This window comes from Pseudophryne corroboree, chromosome 9 (assembly GCF_028390025.1).
Source record: "Pseudophryne corroboree isolate aPseCor3 chromosome 9, aPseCor3.hap2, whole genome shotgun sequence".
Lineage (NCBI taxonomy): Eukaryota > Metazoa > Chordata > Amphibia > Anura > Myobatrachidae > Pseudophryne > Pseudophryne corroboree.
In genome coordinates, this window is record NC_086452.1 from 428,620,913 (window position 1) to 428,644,503 (window position 23,591).

Here is a 23,591-nt window from a genome sequence, read left to right on the forward strand (position 1 = left end):
GCACAGTTAGAGTGACATTGCACAGCCCAAAGCACACGCACAGTCAGAGTCACATTGCACAGCCCAAAGCACACGCACAGTCAGAGTCACATTGCACAGCCCAAAGCACACGCACAGTTAGAGTCACATTGCACAGCCCAAAGCACACGCACAGTCAGAGTCACATTACACAGCCCAAAGCACACGCACAGTCAGAGTCACATTGCACAGCCCAAAGCACACGCACAGTCAGAGTCACATTGCACAGCCCAAACACACGCACAATCAGAGTCACATTGCCCAGCCCAAAGCACACGCACAGTCAGAGTCACATTGCCCAGCCCAAAGCACACGCACAGTCAGAGTCACATTGCACAGCCCAAAGCACACGCACAGAGTCACATTGCACAGCCCAAAGCACACGCACAGTCAGAGTCACATTGCACAGCCCAAAGCACACGCACAGTCAGAGTCACATTGCACAGCCCAAAGCACACGCACAGTCAGAGTCACATTGCACAGCCCAAAGCACACGCACAGTCAGAGTCACATTGCACAGCCCAAAGCACACGCACAGTCAGAGTCACATTGCACAGCCCAAAGCACACGCACAGTTAGAGTCACATTGCACAGCCCAAAGCACACGCACAGTCAGAGTCACATTGCACAGCCCAAAGCACACGCACAGTCAGAGTCACATTGCACAGCCCAAAGCACACGCACAGTCAGAGTCACATTGCACAGCCCAAAGCACACGCACAGTCAGAGTCACATTGCACAGCCCAAAGCACACGCACAGTCAGAGTCACATTGCACAGCCCAAAGCACATGCACAGCTAGAGTCACATTGCACAGCCCAAAGCACACGCACAGTTAGAGTCACATTGCACAGCCCAAAGCACACGCACAGTCAGAGTCACATTGCCCACCCAAAGCACACGCACAGTCAGTCACATTGCACAGCCCAAATCACACGCACAGTCAGAGTCACATTGCCCAGCCCAAAGCACACGCACAGTCAGAGTCACATTGCACAGCCCAAAGCACACGCACAGTCAGAGTCACATTGCACAGTCACAGCCACGTTACACAGTCAGAGTCACATTGCACAGTCACGTTACACAGTTGCAGCCACGTTATACTGTATAGTCCCATTCATATTACACTATCACAGCCCCTTCGCACAACCCCAGTAACATTACACAGCCTAAGTCACCCAGCACACTCCCAGACACTTTGCACACTCATAACCACATTACATACCTCGATACAGAATACACAGTCACAGCCAGATTGTACAGTCACATTAGAGTATCACTGCCCGTTGCACTGCTCCAGTAGCACAGGAGTCTATGTACAGTACTACGCCTTAGAAAGAGATAAAGTGGCCGGAGATAAAGTATCAGCCAACCAACTCCTAACTGTCATTTTTCAAACACAGCCTGTAACATGGCAGTTAGGAGCTGATTGTCTGGTACTTTATCTCTCTCCACTTTGGAAATGTCAAGTTGATCGCAGCACAAATTTTTTTAGCAGTTGGGCAAAACCATGTGCACTGAAGGGGAGGCAGATATAACATGTGCAGAGAGAGATAGATTTGGGTGTGGTGAGTTCAATCTGCAATCTAAATTGCAGTGTAAAAATAAAGCAGCCAGTATTTACCCTGCACAGAAACAAAATAACCCACCCAAATCTAACTCTCTCTGCACATGTTATATCTGCCCCCCCCCCCCCCCTGCAGTGCACATGGTTTTGCCCAACTGCTAAAAAATTTCCTGCTGCGATCAACTTGGAATTACCCCCTTTATCTTTATCCAAGGCTTAATAAATAGACCATACAGTCACAGCTACAGTCTGTCACATTGCAGGCCCTTACCTCATTTCAGAAACACAATTCAATATCTACTCATCCAAAGTAACCAGCTCGGGCAGGGGCGCTGACTGCTGTGCTGGGCCCAGGTAATGGTAGGGGGCGTGGCCAACTTAGGAAGGTGGGGCCAGCCCCCGACGTAGGAAATATAAAAAATATCAGCCTTATTGTGGCCACAAAGCAGGCACGTGCTGTACTCTGGAGGGGGGGGGTTTAATGCCGGCAGACGGCGATTGCTCACCCCCCATCTCTGCACACATCAAAGCAGGGAGTGAGAGCGGTGGCTGCTTCTGCAGCTGCCTCTCTCCCCAGTGCAGCACACAGCAGCTGCATCTGGAATTTCCAGGTGCTAAGGGCCTGATTCCGATTTGTACGGATTTGCAGGGCAGCGGCTGTAGGAAATAGACGCCTCCTGCATGCATCTGCGATCCGAGAGCTGTGTCCGAAGATGCAGCATTGAATCGCCATCACGACTATCACTTCCATAAGCCAGTCTGCATAAGCTAAAGCGTACTCAGATTGTCCGAACTGGTCAGCAGAGTCCAGGAAGTCTGTGTCCAATAACACAAACCCTGGGCTCTGCATGCCTATAAAACAGGGGTGACATTCGCTCATTTTGTAGAAAGGTCCCGGTCGCTGGCCCCAGCTCTGCCCACCAAAATGCTGCAGCATGTCATTCATTCTGCAACTAAGGGGGGACAGTGAGCGATCACGCAGGACCCGTTCTGCACATGTGCAGATCCCCAACCATCGGAATTAGACATAAACCATCAGGTTTGTATTATGGCCCTCATTCCGAGTTGATCGCTCGCTAGCTGCTTTTAGCAGCAGTGCAAACGCTATGCCCCCGCCCTCTGGGAGTGTATCTTAGCTTAGCAGAAGTGCGAACGAAAGGATCGCAGCGCGGCTACAAAAAAAAAGATTGTGTAGTTTCTGAGCAGCTCCAGACCTACTCCTGGCTAGCGATCACTTCAGTCTGTTTAGTTCCTGTTTTGACATCACAAACACGCCCTGCGTTCGGACAGCCACGCCTATGTTTCCCCAGCCACTCCTGCGTTTTTATCTGGCACGCTTGCATTTTTACACATACTCCCCGAAAACGGCCAGTTACCACCCAGAAACACCCACTTCCTGTCAATCACTCTGCAGCCAGCAGTGCAACTGAAAAGCGTCGCTAGACCTTGTGTGAAACTGCATCGGCTTTTGTGAAAGTACATCGTGCGTGTGCAGTGCGCACCATACGCATGCGCAGAAGTGCCGATTTTTAGCCTGATTGCTGCGCTGCGAACAACGACAGCTAGCGATCAACTCGGAATGAGGGCCTATGTTCTATGTGCATTGTATATAACTGCGGAGAGCCACTCGTAGTAGCGTTACACCCCCAGTGCTCACCGGCCTGTGGAGCCAGACTAATTTCGCACTTACACCAAATATTATAATGAGACTTTTTTTCTACCTAATTCTTTAATCACTGAGTTCCGTTAGTGTATGGCGACGTATATAAATAATATAGCCAAACAATAAAATGTGTTTGTACTTATTTGATGCATTTTTAGTGTAGAGGTCTTTAATGTGGCAACTTATCATTTATAACTGTGTCCTCTCTTGTATTGCAGATTTTGTTGGAACTGCGGTAAGTAGAAATACTGTAGTGTTTTAACTATGTCTTTCTTAAAACTCAGAGAGATCAGAATATTAATACTAAACATTTATGAAATAAACACTATCTGCCTGCACTATAATCACCCAATATAGGGGGTTATTCAAGTTTGTTAGCAAACCCAAAAAAAGTAAGCAATTGGGCAAAACCATGTGCACTGCAGGTGGGGCAGATGTAACATGTGCAGAGAGAGTTAGATTTGGGTGGGTTATTTTGTTTCTGTGCAGGGTAAATACTGGCTTCTTCACTTCTACACTGTAATTTAGTTTCAGTTTCAACACACCCCACCCAAATCTAACTCTCTCTGCACATGTTACATCTGCCCCACCTGCAGCGCAACATGGTTTTTCCCAATTGCTTACTTTTTAGTTTGCTAACATACCTGAATAATGCCCATAATCCTGTATGCTGCATTGCCAAACACCATCCAGGAACATGCATCTGAGATAGCTGTAACACAGCCACATTGCATATGTACATAACGTTTCAAAATATTTTTCAGACATATGGCATGGACACCATCAAAACAATGAACTGACCACTGTACATAATATAATTATATTACACCCTATACAGACATAGGACACTACACCCCCAACATGACATGACCATAATACATCTATTACACCCTATACAGACATAGGACACTACACCCCCAACATGACCTGACCACTGGACATGACCATAATACATCTATTACACCCTATACAGACATAGGACACTACACCCCAACATGACCTGACCACTGGGCATGACCATAATACATCTATTACACCCTATACAGACATAGGACACGACACCCCCAACATGACCTGACCACTGGACATGACCATAATACATCTATTACACCCTATACAGACACAGGACACGACACCTCCAACATGACCTGACCACTGGACATGACCATAATACATCTATTACACCCTATACAGACATAGGACACTACACCCCCAACATGACCTGACCACTGGACATGACCATAATACATCTATTACACCCTATACAGACACAGGACACGACACCTCCAACATGACCTGACCACTGGACATGATCATAATACATCTATTACACCCTATACAGACATAGGGCACTACACCCCAACATGACCTGACCACTGGACATGACCATAATACATCTATTACACTCTATACAGACATAGGACACTACACCACCACCATGACCTGACCACTGGCCATGACCATAATACATCTATTACACTCTATACAGACATAGGACACTACACCACCACCATGACCTGACCACTGGACATGACCATAATACATGTATTACACCCTATACAGACATAGGACACTACACCCCACCATGACCTGACCACTGGACATGACCATAACACATCTATTACACCCTATACAGACATAGGACACTACACCCCAACATGACCTGACCATAATACATCTATTACACCCTATACAGACATAGGACACTACACCCCCAACATGACATGACCATAATACATCTATTACACCCTATACAGACATAGGACACTACACCCCCAACATGACATGACCATAATACATCTATTACACCCTATACAGACATAGGACACTACACCCCAACATGACCTGACCACTGGACATGACCATAATACATCTATTACACCCTATACAGACATAGGACACTACACCCCCAACATGACCTGACCACTGGACATGACCATAATACATCTATTACACCCTATACAGACATAGGACACTACACCCCCAACATGACCTGACCACTGGCCATGACCATAATACATCTATTACACCCTATACAGACATAGGACACTACACCCCCAACATGACCTGACCACTGGCCATGACCATAATACATCTATTACACCCTATACAGACATAGGACACTACACCCCCAACATGACCTGACCACTGGACATGACCATAATACATCTATTACACCCTATACAGACATAGGACACTACACCCCCAACATGACCTGACCACTGGACATGACCATAATACATCTATTACACCCTATACAGACATAGGACACTACACCTCCAACATGACCTGACCACTGGCCATGACCATAATACATCTATTACACCCTATACAGACATAGTGCACTACACCCCCAACATGACCTGACCACTGGACATGACCATAACACATCTATTACACTCTATACAGACATAGGACACTACACCCCCAACATGACCTGACCATAATACATCTATTACACCCTATACAGACATAGGACACTACACCCCAACATGACCTGACCACTGGACATGACCATAATACATCTATTACACCCTATACAGACATAGGACACTACACCCCAACATGACCTGACCACTGGACATGACCATAATACATCTATTACACCCTATACAGACATAGGACACTACACCCCCAACATGACCTGACCACTGGCCATGACCATAATACATCTATTACACCCTATACAGACATAGGACACTACACCCCAACATGACCTGACCACTGGACATGACCATAATACATCTATTACACCCTATACAGACATAGGACACTACACCCCCAACATGACCTGACCACTGGACATGACCATAACACATCTATTACACTCTATACAGACATAGGACACTACACCCCAACATGACTTGACTGCTGGACATGACCATAACACATCTATTACACCCTATACAGACATAGGACACTACACCTCAACATGACCTGACCACTGGACATGACCATAATACATCTATTACACCCTATACAGACATAGGACACTACACCCCCAACATGACCTGACCACTGGACATGACCATAATACATCTATTACACCCTATACAGACACAGGACACGACACCTCCAACATGACCTGACCACTGGACATGATCATAATACATCTATTACACCCTATACAGACATAGGGCACTACACCCCAACATGACCTGACCACTGGACATGACCATAATACATCTATTACACTCTATACAGACATAGGACACTACACCACCACCATGACCTGACCACTGGCCATGACCATAATACATCTATTACACTCTATACAGACATAGGACACTACACCACCACCATGACCTGACCACTGGACATGACCATAATACATGTATTACACCCTATACAGACATAGGACACTACACCCCACCATGACCTGACCACTGGACATGACCATAACACATCTATTACACCCTATACAGACATAGGACACTACACCCCAACATGACCTGACCATAATACATCTATTACACCCTATACAGACATAGGACACTACACCCCCAACATGACATGACCATAATACATCTATTACACCCTATACAGACATAGGACACTACACCCCCAACATGATATGACCATAATACATCTATTACACCCTATACAGACATAGGACACTACACCCCAACATGACCTGACCACTGGACATGACCATAATACATCTATTACACCCTATACAGACATAGGACACTACACCCCCAACATGACCTGACCACTGGACATGACCATAATACATCTATTACACCCTATACAGACATAGGACACTACACCCCCAACATGACCTGACCACTGGCCATGACCATAATACATCTATTACACCCTATACAGACATAGGACACTACACCCCCAACATGACCTGACCACTGGCCATGACCATAATACATCTATTACACCCTATACAGACATAGGACACTACACCCCCAACATGACCTGACCACTGGACATGACCATAATACATCTATTACACCCTATACAGACATAGGACACTACACCCCCAACATGACCTGACCACTGGACATGACCATAATACATCTATTACACCCTATACAGACATAGGACACTACACCTCCAACATGACCTGACCACTGGCCATGACCATAATACATCTATTACACCCTATACAGACATAGTGCACTACACCCCCAACATGACCTGACCACTGGACATGACCATAACACATCTATTACACTCTATACAGACATAGGACACTACACCCCCAACATGACCTGACCATAATACATCTATTACACCCTATACAGACATAGGACACTACACCCCAACATGACCTGACCACTGGACATGACCATAATACATCTATTACACCCTATACAGACATAGGACACTACACCCCAACATGACCTGACCACTGGACATGACCATAATACATCTATTACACCCTATACAGACATAGGACACTACACCCCCAACATGACCTGACCACTGGCCATGACCATAATACATCTATTACACCCTATACAGACATAGGACACTACACCGCCAACATGACCTGACCACTGGACATGACCATAATACATCTATTACACCCTATACAGACATAGGACACTACAACGCCAACATGACCTGACCACTGGACATGACCATAATACATCTATTACACCCTATACAGACATAGGACACTACACCGCCAACATGACCTGACCACTGGACATGATCATAATACATCTATTACACCCTATACAGACATAGGACACTACGCCCCAACATGACCTGACCACTGGACATGACCATAATACATCTATTACACTTTACAGACATAGGACACTACACCCCCAACATGACCTGACCACTGGACATGACCATAATACATCTATTACACCCTATACAGACATAGGACACTACACCGCCAACATGACCTGACCACTGGACATGATCATAATACATCTATTACACCCTATACAGACATAGGACACTACACCCCCAACATGACCTGACCACTGGACATGACCATAATACATCTATTACACTCTATACAGACATAGGACACTACACCCCAACATGACCTGACCACTGGACATGACCATAATACATCTATTACACTCTATACAGACATAGGACACTACACCGCCAACATGACCTGACCACTGGACATGACCATAATACATCTATTACACCCTATACAGACATAGGACACTACACAGCCAACATGACCTGACCACTGGACATGACCATAATACATCTATTACACTATATACAGACATAGGACACTACACCCCAAACATGACTTGACCACTGTACATGATCATAATACTTTTTTACTACATTATATGCAAACATAGGACACTACAAGCCGATCTTTAATGTAATGCAATTGAACTTATACCCCATACAAAATAAGCACAGTTACTGTAAACACCACCTAGCAATCAAATCAAGGTACTGTATAAAGTTTTGGGCATCAGATCAATACTTACATCTCGGAAAATAGCCAGGGACAAAAACTCCTGAACCTAGCTCCTCAAACCCTGACATTGTCCCTTGACATTTGGGCCAGCTGGAAACGATTTATGTTTTTTTATATGTATCCAGATAGCTGACCTGCCAACCCTACCCTACAGTACTATATTTCTGGTTCCTGTTACTTCCTATATGATTTCATGTAGTTACATGTAACAGAGCCCTGTTTGTGCTTATTAAGGATCTTTACAAGAACACCACCTAACCTGGAGTTTCCCCTATAAGTAAGTGCCCCCACCAGGTATAGATTAAGTGTCACATTGGCAGGCAATGATGTGCTCCAGATTCTGTAATATGTTGGGTGGGGTCCTTTGCCTTCCCCACCCCCCCCCCACCCCTATGACCCTACAACAGATTCAGGGGGGATTTAAACCATTGCCAACAAAGAACGCTGTGGCATCTGGTGTTACTTCAAGTGCGCACACCTTGCTTGTTAGCAACTGTTTGAATCTGGCATTATTGACCTACAGTGTATTCCCTGCACCTACAGGGCTCAAAAAACAGAAACCCCCGTCTCTGTTCAACCAACATTTGTTGGCCAAAGGGATAGAATTCCCATGGAGGCTGGAGGCTTGGTACTCTCACTTGACTTCTGCCCAAGGGTGAGGCTTATTGAGTGGTAATGTGAAATTTCAAGGTAGATAAGAAACAGAAGAGTAGCTTTTACTGGCAGGCTGTTAGGTGCATAAGTTAGTTGTTTTAAGCTAAATTATCCCACAAAAGTAACTTGTGTGTCCCTTTATGTGTGGACAAAATTCAGTCTGGTTCAATCCGATGTCATCAAGTAGAATGGAGACTCTATTTGGCCGATAACAAATATCAGAATGTTTGAGGTAATTGGCAGATGAAGAACTGGAAAGAAGACTAACATTTTGTAATTTGATTATTTGGCACCAGCCACTTCCTGCGATTGGAAGCCCCATGTGAACACGCGTCACATTTATACGACGATATCACCCCCAGCTTTCTGCGAGTAAGGGCAGCCGTGTTTACTAGTATGAGTAGTTCCACCAGGCTTAGCCTTGGTGCGTACACAAATTTATTCTACATTGAAATGCTCCATTACCGCTCTGTTGCCAGGAAATCACACCTATCCAATCGCAAGTGAGAAGTGAATGAGAGGCGTACAACTCAGGGTAACTTATAAGCGCTATAAGATGTATATTCAGCCCATGACGCATGTGCAGTTTGCTAAATATTGCTCAATCCATCTGCGTGCAACTCTGAATCAAGCCCCCTGCAGGAGTACCATGTCTGAGCAGCTTCACACTAAACACAAGTGGCCGATACAACCATACTTGTGGATTTCTAGAGATCTGCTGATGTATGACATTACCAAGCAATACTGTGCAGAGCTTTTCATTTGCAGCAGAGAAGCTGTCTGGGCAAGGAGCGTATTCCTAGGTGCATGCCCACATCCCAGTTTGCAGAGTATTGATTTACTGGAATCTGGTCATATTTAGCTTGGAAGCCAGATTTCTGTTTCCCAGGAGGCATCTGCTCTGTCAGTAAATATGAAACGTGTCAGCCATCACAACCTGAGGTGTCAGTAGAGCGAGGGTTTCACATTTTCATTTCTCTGCTAGACATTGCACCATATAAATTTATATAATCTTATTATCCACCATTAAGGGGCGGCCATTTCTGCATATAGTGGAGTCAGCCATTTTGAGGGCTGATGTCTGAGAGTACAGTAGATCCATTCTCTAGGAACCGGTGAATCATGAATAATGGTTATGAAGTGTCTTAGTGATGTCACTGGCTACTCGTAAACTGGTTGGCTGATCAATGTAGTCATGTATAGTGGTCCATTCAATGGATGTCTTACACAGGAGCTTATTTACAAACTATACTAGATGCTCACCACAAGATGGCCATGTTTTTTTAGCTGTGAGACTGGATAGTCCACCCAGCGTACATCCATTTCACATGAAAGTCCAACCTCCCATCACTGTAGGACCCCACCATTCAATAGGTATCACTTTTCAGTTATTCTCTCAAAGCACTGTTTGGTTTTACCTTATTTAAAGCCTAAATTGATCACGAGAATGAGAGAACATTGGAACGGTTATTACCAGGACCGTATCTAAGGGGGTACGACCAGTGCAACTGCACAGAGAACAGGGTCACTGCCATCACTGCCTCAAGGTCCTTACTACTGGCTAGCATGGTGCCTTTAGACACACCATACAGGCACCCTGAAGCCTGTACAGCCAATTGGAACATGCTTAGGATGCTGCGGTCAGAGCGGCACTTAACTGGTGCTGCCAGCTCTACCCCCTCACAGCGAGTTGAATACTAAAGTAGCATTGCTGAGAGGCAGTGCTCAGCAGTACTTGATAAATAGACCCTTACATACAAATCCTTACATATTGCTTAATTTGATTTCCTGTTACATTACGCCAAATGTACATTCCTGTTACATTATTCCTAATGTAATGCAATGCATTTTTGTCAGCCATGTTCCAGTTGAAATACTATTATAGATAGAAGCTTTATTAAGTACAGGTATTTGCAACATGGATGCGGCCTGTAGCCTCAATGAGTGAATGCTGCATTAAAGTTGGCCTTTCACCTACAAGCTATTTTCTGCATTGCACCAATAGTCTCCATCCAGTCATGTGTCTCCACCCACAATCCTGTAGTCTGATTAAATCTGTCAGTTTTGGCTTTGTAATGCAATGCTAACTTACCCTGGATTTCGAACACCGTCCAAATCCAGGTAAGACCCGGGACAAACCCCTTTCACACAGTGGGTGCAGAGGAACTGGTCTCCCAGGGCTTGGAGATGCTCCCTAAGCGTGAACAGAACCCAAGTCAGATGACCCTGGTTACCCATTTACACTGCCCATTAACATGGATCGTTCCCGTGTCCAATCCAAGGACCTAGTTCAGACCTCATCGCTGCAGCATACGCAGGCTGAAGCCCAGTGAAGTGTACGCACGCATGTCACTTGTGCGATTGACAGGCAGAGGCGGTCGTCGGCATCGCGATGGCATTTGGGGGATGCGGTCCAGAGAACGCAGGCACGTCTGGACCATTTGCAGGGTGGGCCGCGGCAGCTGCGTGAAGTTACACGCAGCTGCTGCGACCCTTAATGTGGCAGGTAGCCACCTGCTAGGCAGAGAGCTACTCGTCAGGTGCGAAAGCATCTTTCGCATGACTGCGAGGGTGGGGAGCAGGACCCGGCACGTAGGGTGGGCTTGCCCTGTGCTGGGCGTCCCCCTGCATGGCAAAGATTTTGATAGTAGATGTGCATTTTTCTGCACATCTACAATTAGGTCTGAATTAGGCCCCAAGTCGCTACCCAGGTTGGATTACCAGTTCATCCAACCTGGGTTTTCCTTCCAGCAACCCTTTTACACTCAGCCGCTACCTGGGTTAACCCAGCATTAACCTGGTAGAAGCAGTGGTGTGAAAGGAGTATAGTATAACCTTCTGTGCTGTATGTTCTGAAAGCTTTCACTGTGCCTTGTAATATTGAGGTACAAATGTACATATTAAACTTAACTGTATCATGCAATATACAGAAGGAGAGCAGAAATGTAGCTCTAAGAGGAAATCACCACATTGAAGGCTTACTACTGTGTATAGCAGGCTTTTTCAACCAGTGTGCCGTGGCACACTAGTGTGCCGCGACCAGTTGCAAGGTGTGCCGCGGAGCCAGAGCAGCTTCCTGCACCTTCAGAGTGAACTGTTGGCCCGGGATCTTCTTAGAGGATCAGTCGTGCTCCTGCCATAACCTATGCCTTGAAAACAATGTGATATCATAGGTCACAGCTGCTGCATCTCACCACCCAGCGAGCCCACCCGCCTGCATACACATCTTCCAGTTCCTGCCTGCATCCACAGCTTTCCTTGCCCACCCCACATCCACACCTGCCCGACCGTCCGCTGCTCAGTATTCGCAGAACTCCACTAGGAACAACCCCCGCCACTGAGGGACAGGGAGGAGGACAGCTGATAATAATATTTGTTATTTTATTTCTCCTGTGGGGAACAATAGTATTTCAATAGGATTTATGTGGGGAGAATAAGAACAATGTGAATATTTCATGTGGGGAGCAATAGGATTTATGTGGGGAACAATATGATTGTTTTTTCTGTGTAAGCCAATGTACTGTGAGGGCCAATGTGTGTGTTTTGTTTTGTTTTTCTGTGGAGAACTGATGGTGTGCCTTGGCAATTTTAAAATATTGTTCGGTGTGCCGCGAATAAAAAAAGGTTGAAAATCACTGGTGTATAGGAATGGCAACTGAACTAAGAGTGCCACCTTGTGGCCAGACACATCCACTGCACTCGGGCATCTTGTTTTTATTTTAGTATATTACTATGGGGGTCATTCCGAGTTGATCGCTAGCTGCTGTTGTTCGCTGCGTAGCGATCAGATAAAAAAACAGCAAATCTGCGCATGCGTATGCACTGCAATACGCGCACACGACGTACCGGTACAAAAAGCATTGTGGTTTTGCACAGGTACTAGCGACGCATTCAGTCGCACAGCCGATCGCAAGGTGATTGACAGGAAGTGGGAGTTTTTGGTAGTCAACTGTTTTCTGGGAGTGTTTGGAAAAACGCAGGTGTGGCCGGACGTTTGCTGGGCGGGAATCTGACATCATTACCGTGTCACTCGTGGCAGCAATCATCGCACAGAATAAGTAACTACAGGGCTGGTCTTGTTCTACACAAAATGTGTTTGCAGGCGCTCTGCTGCACAGGCGTTCGCACACTTGCAAAGCGTAAATACACTCCCCCGTGGGCGGCGACTATGCGTTTGCACGGCTGCTAAAAGTAGCTAGTGAACAATCAACTCGGAATGACCCCCAATGTCAGTTGGGGGAGATTTATCAAGGCTTGGCGAGACATAAAGTAGCAGCCAATCAATTTCTGTCTGTTTTCAGGCTGTGTTTGAAATATGACAGGAGTTGATTGGTTGGTACTTTATCTCTCTCGACTTTGTCTCTCTTCAAGCTTTGATAAATCTCTCCCACTGCCTTATAGACATAGATTTCAAACAGCTGTGATGTGTGTTATTTATTTAGTATGCAGCATAAGATGTAAAGATTTCATGTTACGTCAACACATATATTTTCATGTATGTAAAGCAAAATCCTATTTGTTTTCCTGTTTTGGCAGTATACCAAGGGTAGTAAACGTAATAAATGTATTACCCATTCACCACAAATTACTTTGTCAGAGAAGGACAGTTAGAGGTCTACTTCGGCCCACCGTTAGATTACCTTGATTTATCGGCTTGTACAGTACATGTACCTTTGTATAACTTTTACAAACTGCTTTGTTTTATTTTCTGAGCTTCTCTCTGTGCTTTTCATCCATGTTTTATATATCATAGTTTGGCAATGAAAATAAATCTTCCTGAGCTAGCAATAGCTTCCAATGCACATATGTACAAGCCAATACGATAAAGTAATCTGAGCTATAAATCCCTTTGAGAGTGTATGGATTGTGTTTATATTCCAGAATTCTACGGAGAAACACAAATCCCAGCAGACTTCCCGGCACAAGTGAACAGAAAGATCACTACAACGCTATTTGCATTATATAGAGGTCACGAATATTCTCTGTATTGTAACCTGCTCACTAGTTGGAGATAAGCAAATTTGTAGTGGAATTTTGTGCAAATGGCGGCAGGCGTTCCAGTTATACAAGCTTTGGCTTCCACTATTGCTTTGCACTTCCTCGGAATAACCAGAGTATTTCCAGAATTTATAGTCTACATCTAGAGATGGGAGAACAATTGCCCCAATCCATTCCACTCTGTAACATGGTTGGGTAATAATAAGTGTGAAGTACAGCTGAAATACTAAAAAAAAACCCACAATGGATCAGTTTGTAGGGATGAGCAGTACCAAAATTACTGACACAAGTGTCGCAAATCGTCTAAATAAAGTCCAATGTGTGGGTAATCACATACTGGCTCTTGGGCCCCTCAGTGACAGGACCGTAGGCAAGTGCCTCACTCTGACCACTCAGTCAGGGTCGGTGGACACCTCACACCAGGACTATCTACTACCACTGGCAGAGCCGGCCCTAACCAATATGTTGCCCTAGGCAAGATTTTGGCTGGTGCCCCCTAGCACCGCCTCTGACCTTGCACCTCTTTCCCAGCACCATCACCCCTCACCCATAGCAGTCCTTATTTTGGTGTATGTACCCCCTATATTTTAAATAGGAACAGTTCACACATTTGGCGCACAGCCCAAAAAGGGGTGTGTTTTTGCTGGCAAGGGGCATGGCCACACAATAGTAATTCCAATTACGCCACACAGTACTGCAACTTTATTCACATTTTATCATGCGATAGTGTCCATAATTCACATTACATACCACAGTAGTATAATTTTACCTTATAAACATTACTCCTCACAGTAGAGCCCCTTATTCACATTACATCACACTGAATTGCTCCTTATTCACATTACACCACACCATATTGCTCTTTATTCACATTAGACGACACAGTAGTGCCCTTTCTATACGCAACGCCACATAGTAGAGCACCTTATACACATAATGCCACAAATTAGTAATGCATTTATACACAATTTCACTCAGTAATGCCCCTTACACGTATGAGACACATTAATGTCCTTATAAACATAATGTGCCTTACACATTATGACAACCTTTATTAATGCCCTTTTACACATAATGACCCTTACACATATGCTGCACATTATTAATGCCCATATACACATAATGACACACATACAGTAGTACCCTGTTACACATATGCCGCACATTATTAATGCCCTTATACATATAATGACACACATAGTGCCCCTTTACACATATGTTGCACATTATTAATGCATTTTTACGTGACACACACATAATGCTCCTTACACATATTCCGAACACTACTGCACAACCAACCCACTCACATGCACACAGCACTCACACTGCCACTAACACTGTGACCTCTGCCTCTGCTTGGATACAGATGTGTCCTCATAAATCTTGTCTCAATGCTAACGTCGAGCACCTTTTTTTTATGAAATTGCTTCTTATTTGCATTGCTATGTGGCTAGGATGCACAAGCAGCTTCTGCTGATTACACTGATATGCAGCATGCCTATATGCTGTGTGAGACTGTGGCTGTATCTGCATATGAAATGCTACACACAGAATATAGGCATGCCGCATATCATTTTAATCAGCAGAAGCTGCTGATGCCCCTAGGCATATCAAATGCCCTAGGCAATTGCCTAGTTTGCCTATGCCTATGGCCGGCTCTGACCACTGGGCAGATTATTAGGGGACATGTTAGGGATGAGGGCCAGGTGTAGCATTCAGGAAAGGGCAGGTTGTATCGCAGCACCAGCAAATGGGGGACTGATGGGGTCAGGCAGGAGGGAAGGGGTGTTACGAGGCTCCCAGAGACTCATACACCCAACGCACATGCTTTATAGTGACTCATTTCATAAGCCTAAAACTCTGTAGTGATACTAAAACCAATATAACTCTATATGCTTCTACTACATACTTGCCTACCTAACCTGACCCTCTCCATGAGGTGGAAAATGCTCTGTTCCTGGTCTTTCCTGGTAATGTATGATTGCCATCACCTGTGGTGAAACACCTTTCTTATCAATTAACTAGCTCACCACAGGTGATGGCAATCATACATTACCAGGAAAGTCCAGGAACAGAGCATTTTCTCCCTCATGGAGAGGGTCAGGTAGGCAAGTATGTTCTACTATTTGTGTCATTTGTAAATATCTGCAGAGTGTATGGCAGGCATGACAAATACAGCAGACTTGGTTGTGGTGTAACGAGTAAATACACAAGTTGGTAATAGATAGGCCAATGGCCAGTGCATGAGCAGTGTAACAATAAATTGGCTCGGGGGGGGGGCTGACATTGCTGGGTCCCTCTTACCTCTGGGCCCTGTAGTGTCTGCACCTTGTGCACTAGCAGTAGCTACATCGCTGGTCACACGTATGCATGTATGTGAATGTTGAAGCATTGTGTAAGCATTATATTTCAGGCCAGTATCAGTGTATGTGGTAGAACCTTACCTAGGCTAGGCCATACTTGGCTACTCCACCAACTTATCCAGGAGACTCAGGAATTTTGGCAAGTTGATATGACCTCCACTTCTGAGGGTGGCCCAACTTCCCTGACAAAGCTTTCAAGGCACCCCAACAGCCCAGGTTTTAAGGCTATCTATGCTTAGGCACACGTAACTTAATTAGTGCCTCAGTCAGTTTGATTATACCATCTGTGCACAAGCAGGGATATCCCTAAAACCTGGACTGTTGTGGTGCCTTGAAGACTGCATTAGGGAACCACTGCTCTAGCATATGATAACAAATAGTAAGATATATTATAAAAGAAATGCAAAATAATTTATTTATTTTTTTGTCTTTTTTATTACAGAGGATATAAAATAGATGAAATTCGAGGGGGCACGTAATACCCTCGCCAACGCAGGAATGTCTCCAGGCTGCCCATTCCTCCCATCTCATTGGTATCGTTCCCCTTATTCTTGTATTGCTGTCCTCTGCCACACTGCCTTGAGCCCCCTCCAGTGAAATCTGGTTCCGCATCTCAGCCTTGAAGAGAATTCTTCCTCCACCGAGACGGTGCCTGCACTGCCCTAACTACAGTGAGCCCCTCGTGCGCCATGGGAGAACCAGCGATGCCATCGCAACTGCTCCTTTTATTCACTTGCTACCACGGATGTCCTCAAAGTCTGCTGATAACAATGCCAAGAACATAAACTTTTCCTCCACGTCCTTTTATTGTCGTATCCTTAATTTAAAAACAAAAAAACAAAAAAAACGCAAGAGGCTGCTGCGAGGACTATTTATGAAATGTGTTGCAATTTTATAATAAGAAATAAAAAAGCAAAGCATTTATACCTCTGAAAATCGCCCTTCCTGAGCGTCAGACCCTGTTCGGAGGATTTTTCATTTACTTTTGGGATGAAAAAAAAAAACTTTTTGCAAACTTTCTGTGCGTATATATATATATATATAAAATGGACTTGTTAAACTGAGCGCTTGGGCCTGATTTCAGCAATCACCTTTTGTACATGGCCACATAAGTTATTTATTTGTTACTTCTGTATGTACATTGGTCACTAAGAACTTCTCGCTACAGGGTAAACACTAAAAGAACAAAAGCCAGTTTTGACTTATTGTTACTTATAGACTGAAATGTTGATTGCTACAGTATGTCCTTTTATCCATGTGGAAGGCACCTGAGAGAGGGCTGCTATAGAGTAGTGGTCTACGACTGGAGACGTAGGGGGGTGAAAGCGGCAGCAGGAATTGTTGTAGAAAGTGTACATTCAATGGACTGCATCATCACTATTCTCACTTCTTTATAAGTTACTTACATGACCTGCAGAGCAGTCCAGCCAGATATGTATAAGTATTAGTATTACTAAAGGGGAACAGTACATAAGTAAATATACACATACTGTAGTGAAGACTACACATACACATACTTTGGCCTAGAATTATCAAGCCTTGGATTGTGATCAATTGTACGGTGATAAAGTGCCAGCCAATCAGCTCCTAACTGCCATTTTTCAAACACAACCTGTAACATGACAGTTGGGAGCTGGTTGGTTGGTACTTAATCCCCTTGCAATTTATCACTCTCCAAGGCTTGATAAATCTAGGCCATTGTGTTCCTTGGTTAAATTGGCCTTTCTTAATTACAATGTAACACCCTGCTCTATAGAAGGCATTAAATATGCAAAACATTGCAATCAAATAACCTATCACATATTACACTCCCTGTCTCACACTGCACAGCCCGCCCCCTCACACATTACACACCTTTCTGCCTCACACTGCACAGCCCGCCCCCTCACACATTACACAACTTCCTGCCTCACACTGCACTGCCCGCCCCCTCACACCTTACACACCCTCACCTCTCACTGCACAACCCCTATCACGCATTACACACCTTCCTGCCTCACCATGCACAGCCCGCCCCCTCACACATTACACTCCCTCACCTCTCACTGCACAACCCCTATCACGCATTACACATATCCCTGTCTCACACTCAGGGCCGGCAACAGACATCTTGGGGCCCGGTACAGTGATATCTCTGGGGCCCCCTCAGAGCAATGGAATTTGCTGCGCTATATAAATAAACTGTTATTAAATAAATATATCTATTTTTATTTATCTACAGTATACAGAGATATGAATATGTATATCTCTCCTTCCTCCTCCACACACACCATGGTCTGTCTCTCCCCAATAACTCCATGATTATTCCCTGCTGGACACTAAGTGGCATATACTTGGGGCCCCTCTGATCCTTGGAGCCCGGTACAGGAGTCCCCTTTGACCCCCCCTGTCGCCGGCCCTGCTCACACTGCACAGCCCGCCCCCTCACACATTACACACCTTCCTGCCTCACACTGCACAGCCCGCCCCCTCACACATTACACACCTCCCTGCCTCACACTGCACAGCCCGCCCCCTCACACATTACACACCTTCCTGCCTCACACTGCACAGCCCGCCCCCTCACACATTACACACCTCCCTGCCTCACACTGCACAGCCCGCCCCCTCACACATTACACACCTTCCTGCCTCACACTGCACAGCCCGCCCCCTCACACATTACACACCTTCCTGCCTCACACTGCACAGCCCGCCCCCTCACACATTACACACCTTCCTGCCTCACACTGCACTGCCCCCTCACACCTTACACACCTTCCTGCCTCACACTGCACAGCCCGCACCCTCACACATTACACACCTTCCTGCCTCACACTGCACTGCCCCCTCACACATTACACACCTCCCTGCCTCACACTGCACTGCCCCCTCACACATTACACACCTTCCTGCCTCACACTGCACTGCCCCCTCACACATTACACACCTTCCTGCCTCACACTGCACAGCCCGCCCCCTCACACATTACACTCCCTCACCTCTCACTGCACAACCCCTAACACGCATTACACATATCCCTGTCTCACACTGCACAGCCCGCCCCCTCACACATTACACTCCCTCACCTCTCACTGCACAACCCCTATCACGCATTACACACCTCCCTGCCTCACACTGCACAACCCGCCCACTCACACATTACACACCTTCCTGCCTCACACTGCACAGCCCGCCCCCTCACACATTACACACCTTCCTGCCTCACACTGCACAGGCCGCCCCCTCACACATTACACACCTTCCTGCCTCACACTGCACAGCCCGCCCCCTCACACATTACACACCTTCCTGCCTCACACTGCACAGCCCGCCCCCTCACACATTACACACCTTCCTGCCTCACACTGCACAACCCACCCCCTCACACCTTACACACCCTCACCTCTCACTGCACAACCCCTATCACGCATTACACACTTCCTGCCTCACCCTGCACAGCCCACCCCCTCACACATTACACTCCCTCACCTCTCACTGCACAACCCCTATCACGCATTACACATATCCCTGTCTCACACTGCACAGCCCGCCCCCTCACACATTACACACCTTCCTGCCTCACACTGCACAGCCCGCCCCCTCACACATTACACACCTCCCTGCCTCACACTGCACAACCCGCCCCCTCACACCTTACACACCCTCACCTCTCACTGCACAACCCCTATCACGCATTACACATATCCCTGTCTCACACTGCACAGCCCGCCCCCTCACACATTACACACCTTCCTGCCTCACACTGCACAGCCCGCACCCTCACACATTACACACCTTCCTGCCTCACACTGCACTGCCCCCTCACACATTACACACCTCCCTGCCTCACACTGCACTGCCCCCTCACACATTACACACCTTCCTGCCTCACACTGCACTGCCCCCTCACACATTACACACCTTCCTGCCTCACACTGCACAGCCCGCCCCCTCATACATTACACTCCCTCACCTCTCACTGCACAACCCCTATCACGCATTACACATATCCCTGTCTCACACTGCACAGCCCGCCCCCTCACACATTACACTCCCTCACCTCTCACTGCACAACCCCTATCACGCATTACACATATCCCTGTCTCACACTGCACAGCCCGCCCCCTTACACATTACACACCTTCCTGCCTCACACTGCACAGCCCGCACCCTCACACATTACACACCTTCCTGCCTCACACTACACAGCCCCACCCCCTCACACATTACACACCTTCCTGCCTCACACTGCACAGCCCGCCCCTCACACATTACACACATCCCTGCCTCACACTGCACTGCCCCCTCACACATTACACACCTTCCTGCCTCACACTGCACAGCCTGCACCCTCACACATTACACACCTTCCTGCCTCACACTGCACTGCCCCCTCACACAGTACACACCTCCCTGCCTCACACTGCACTGCCCCCTCACACATTACACACCTTCCTGCCTCACACTGCACTGCCCCCTCACACATTACACACCTTCCTGCCTCACACTGCACAGCCCGCCCCCTCACACATTACACACATCCCTGCCTCACACTGCACTACCCCCTCACAAATTACACACCTTCCTGCCTCACACTGTACAGCCCGCACCCTCACACATTACACACCTTCCTGCCTCACACTGCACAGCCCCCTCACACATTACACACCCTCACCTCTCACTGCACAACCCCTATCACGCATTACACACCTTCCTGCCTCACACTGCACAGCCCCCTCACACATTACACACCTTCCTGCCTCACACTGCACTGCCCCCTCACACCTTACACACCTTCCTGCCTCACACTGCACAGCCCGCACCCTCACACATTACACACCTTCCTGCCTCACACTGCACAGCCCCCTCACACATTACACACCCTCACCTCTCACTGCACAACCCCTATCACGCATTACACACCTTCCTGCCTCACACTGCACAGCTCCCTCACACATTACACACCTTCCTGCCTCACACTGCACTGCCCCCTCACACATTACACACCTTCCTGCCTCACACTGCACTGCCCCCTCACACATTACACACCTCCCTGCCTCACACTGCACTGCCCCCTCACACATTACACACCTTCCTGCCTCACACTGCACTGCCCCCTCACACATTACACACCTCCCTGCCTCACACTGCACTGCCCCCTCACACATTACACACCTTCCTGCCTCACACTGCACTGCCCCCTCACACATTACACACCTTCCTGCCTCACACTGCACAGCCCCCTCACACATTACACACCCTCACCTCTCACTGCACAACCCCTATCACGCATTACACACCTTCCTGCCTCACACTGCACAGCCCCCTCACACATTACACACCTTCCTGCCTCACACTGCACTGCCCCCTCACACATTACACACCTCCCTGCCTCACACTGCACTGCCCCCTCACACATTACACACCTTCCTGCCTCACACTGCACTGCCCCCTCACACATTACACACCTCCCTGCCTCACACTGCACTGCCCCCTCACACATTACACACCTTCCTGCCTCACACTGCACTGCCCCCTCACACATTACACACCTTCCTGCCTCACACTGCACTGCCCACTCACACATTACACACCTCCCTGCCTCACACTGCACTGCCCCCTCACACATTACACACCTTCCTGCCTCACACTGCACTGCCCCCTCACACATTACACACCTTCCTGCCTCACACTGCACAGCCCGCCCCCTCACACATTACACTCCCTCACCTCTCACTGCACAACCCCTATCACGCATTACACATATCCCTGTCTCACACTGCACAGCCCGTCCCCTCACACATTAAACACCTTCCTGCCTCACACTGCACAGCCCGCACCCTCACACATTACACACCTCCCTGCCTCACACTGCACAGCCCCACCCCTTCACACATTACACACCTCCTTACCGCACACTGTTCAGCCCCTAACATACATTACACCCCCTCACCTCTCACTGCACAACCCCTATCAAACATTACACATCTCCCTGTCTCACACTGCACAGCCCCTCCACTCTCACACATTACACACCTCCCTACCTCACACTGCACACCTCCCTGTCTCACACTGCACAGCCCCACCCCCTCTCACACATTAAAACCCTCCCTGCCTCACACTGCACAGCCCCCTCACACATTACACAATACCCTTAAAATCTAAAGTAATTAACTTAAATGTATAAAATATTCTTAAAGGGATGCCAGATTCTAATAACAAAAACACATAAATGTGCCACTGTTTAGTATAAAAATACACTAGATTTTATTTACAAACAGGCAATTGGGATTTTTAATAATGTTGACATGTGTGCTGTGACATATTCCAGCCAATAAGATGTTTGCTTTCATTTCATAAATTGCACTTTGGAAAAAAAAAAAGAATATAACAGAATGTGATTACTTGGTATGAGTTCCACAACTTTCTGCCAATGAGGCATCATGTGTACACTCCCCCTCATCACTGTGACTGACACTGAGGGGTACATCCACTCTCTCCCTCGTCCCTACTCTTCTCACCCTGTTAATCACCTTGCTACAATTGCTTGAGGAAGACTGGCAGGAGATTGGGGTCACCCTACAATCAATTATTGCAGGGCAGCCAGTGACCGCAAACGTGGAGGGGGAGACGGGGAGAGAGATATAGTGTGTTAAGTCCAGGAGGTGAGATGAGAACTTCATCACTTCAATTCCAAGGAGCAACAGCTTTAGGTCACAACCGAGTTGTTTGTACCATGTTAGTAAATAAGCCCCACATATCTTATACACTCCCACTGGTGAACATTTGGAGACTGAGTGAGAACTAGAAATAGCTAATGGAAGTCATACGATATTTAATATCCGTAAGTTAACATTTCTGATCTTTCACTCATGTTAAGCTGATGTTCCCAGCCAGTTGGGCCAAGGTACAACAGTGTATGTAT

At 46.8% G+C, this 23,591-nt stretch overlaps 1 protein-coding gene across 2 annotated transcripts in view; it reads left to right on the top strand.

The window, feature by feature from the left end:
• The window catches only part of LHFPL4 (LHFPL tetraspan subfamily member 4), a 232,929-nt gene extending 213,834 nt beyond the window's left edge, over positions 1–19,095 (top strand). Inside the window, exons 3-4 of one of the 2 annotated variants that reach the window (XM_063941000.1) lie at positions 3,466–3,482; positions 17,127–19,095. In XM_063941000.1, coding sequence (XP_063797070.1) covers positions 3,466–3,482; positions 17,127–17,135 — 26 coding nt within the window. In that variant the 3' untranslated portion in view covers positions 17,136–19,095. The remainder of the gene's footprint in view (positions 1–3,465; positions 3,483–17,126) is intronic. The other variant, XM_063941001.1, reaches the window with a different exon arrangement.
• The last annotated feature ends 4,496 nt before the right edge of the window (positions 19,096–23,591 follow it).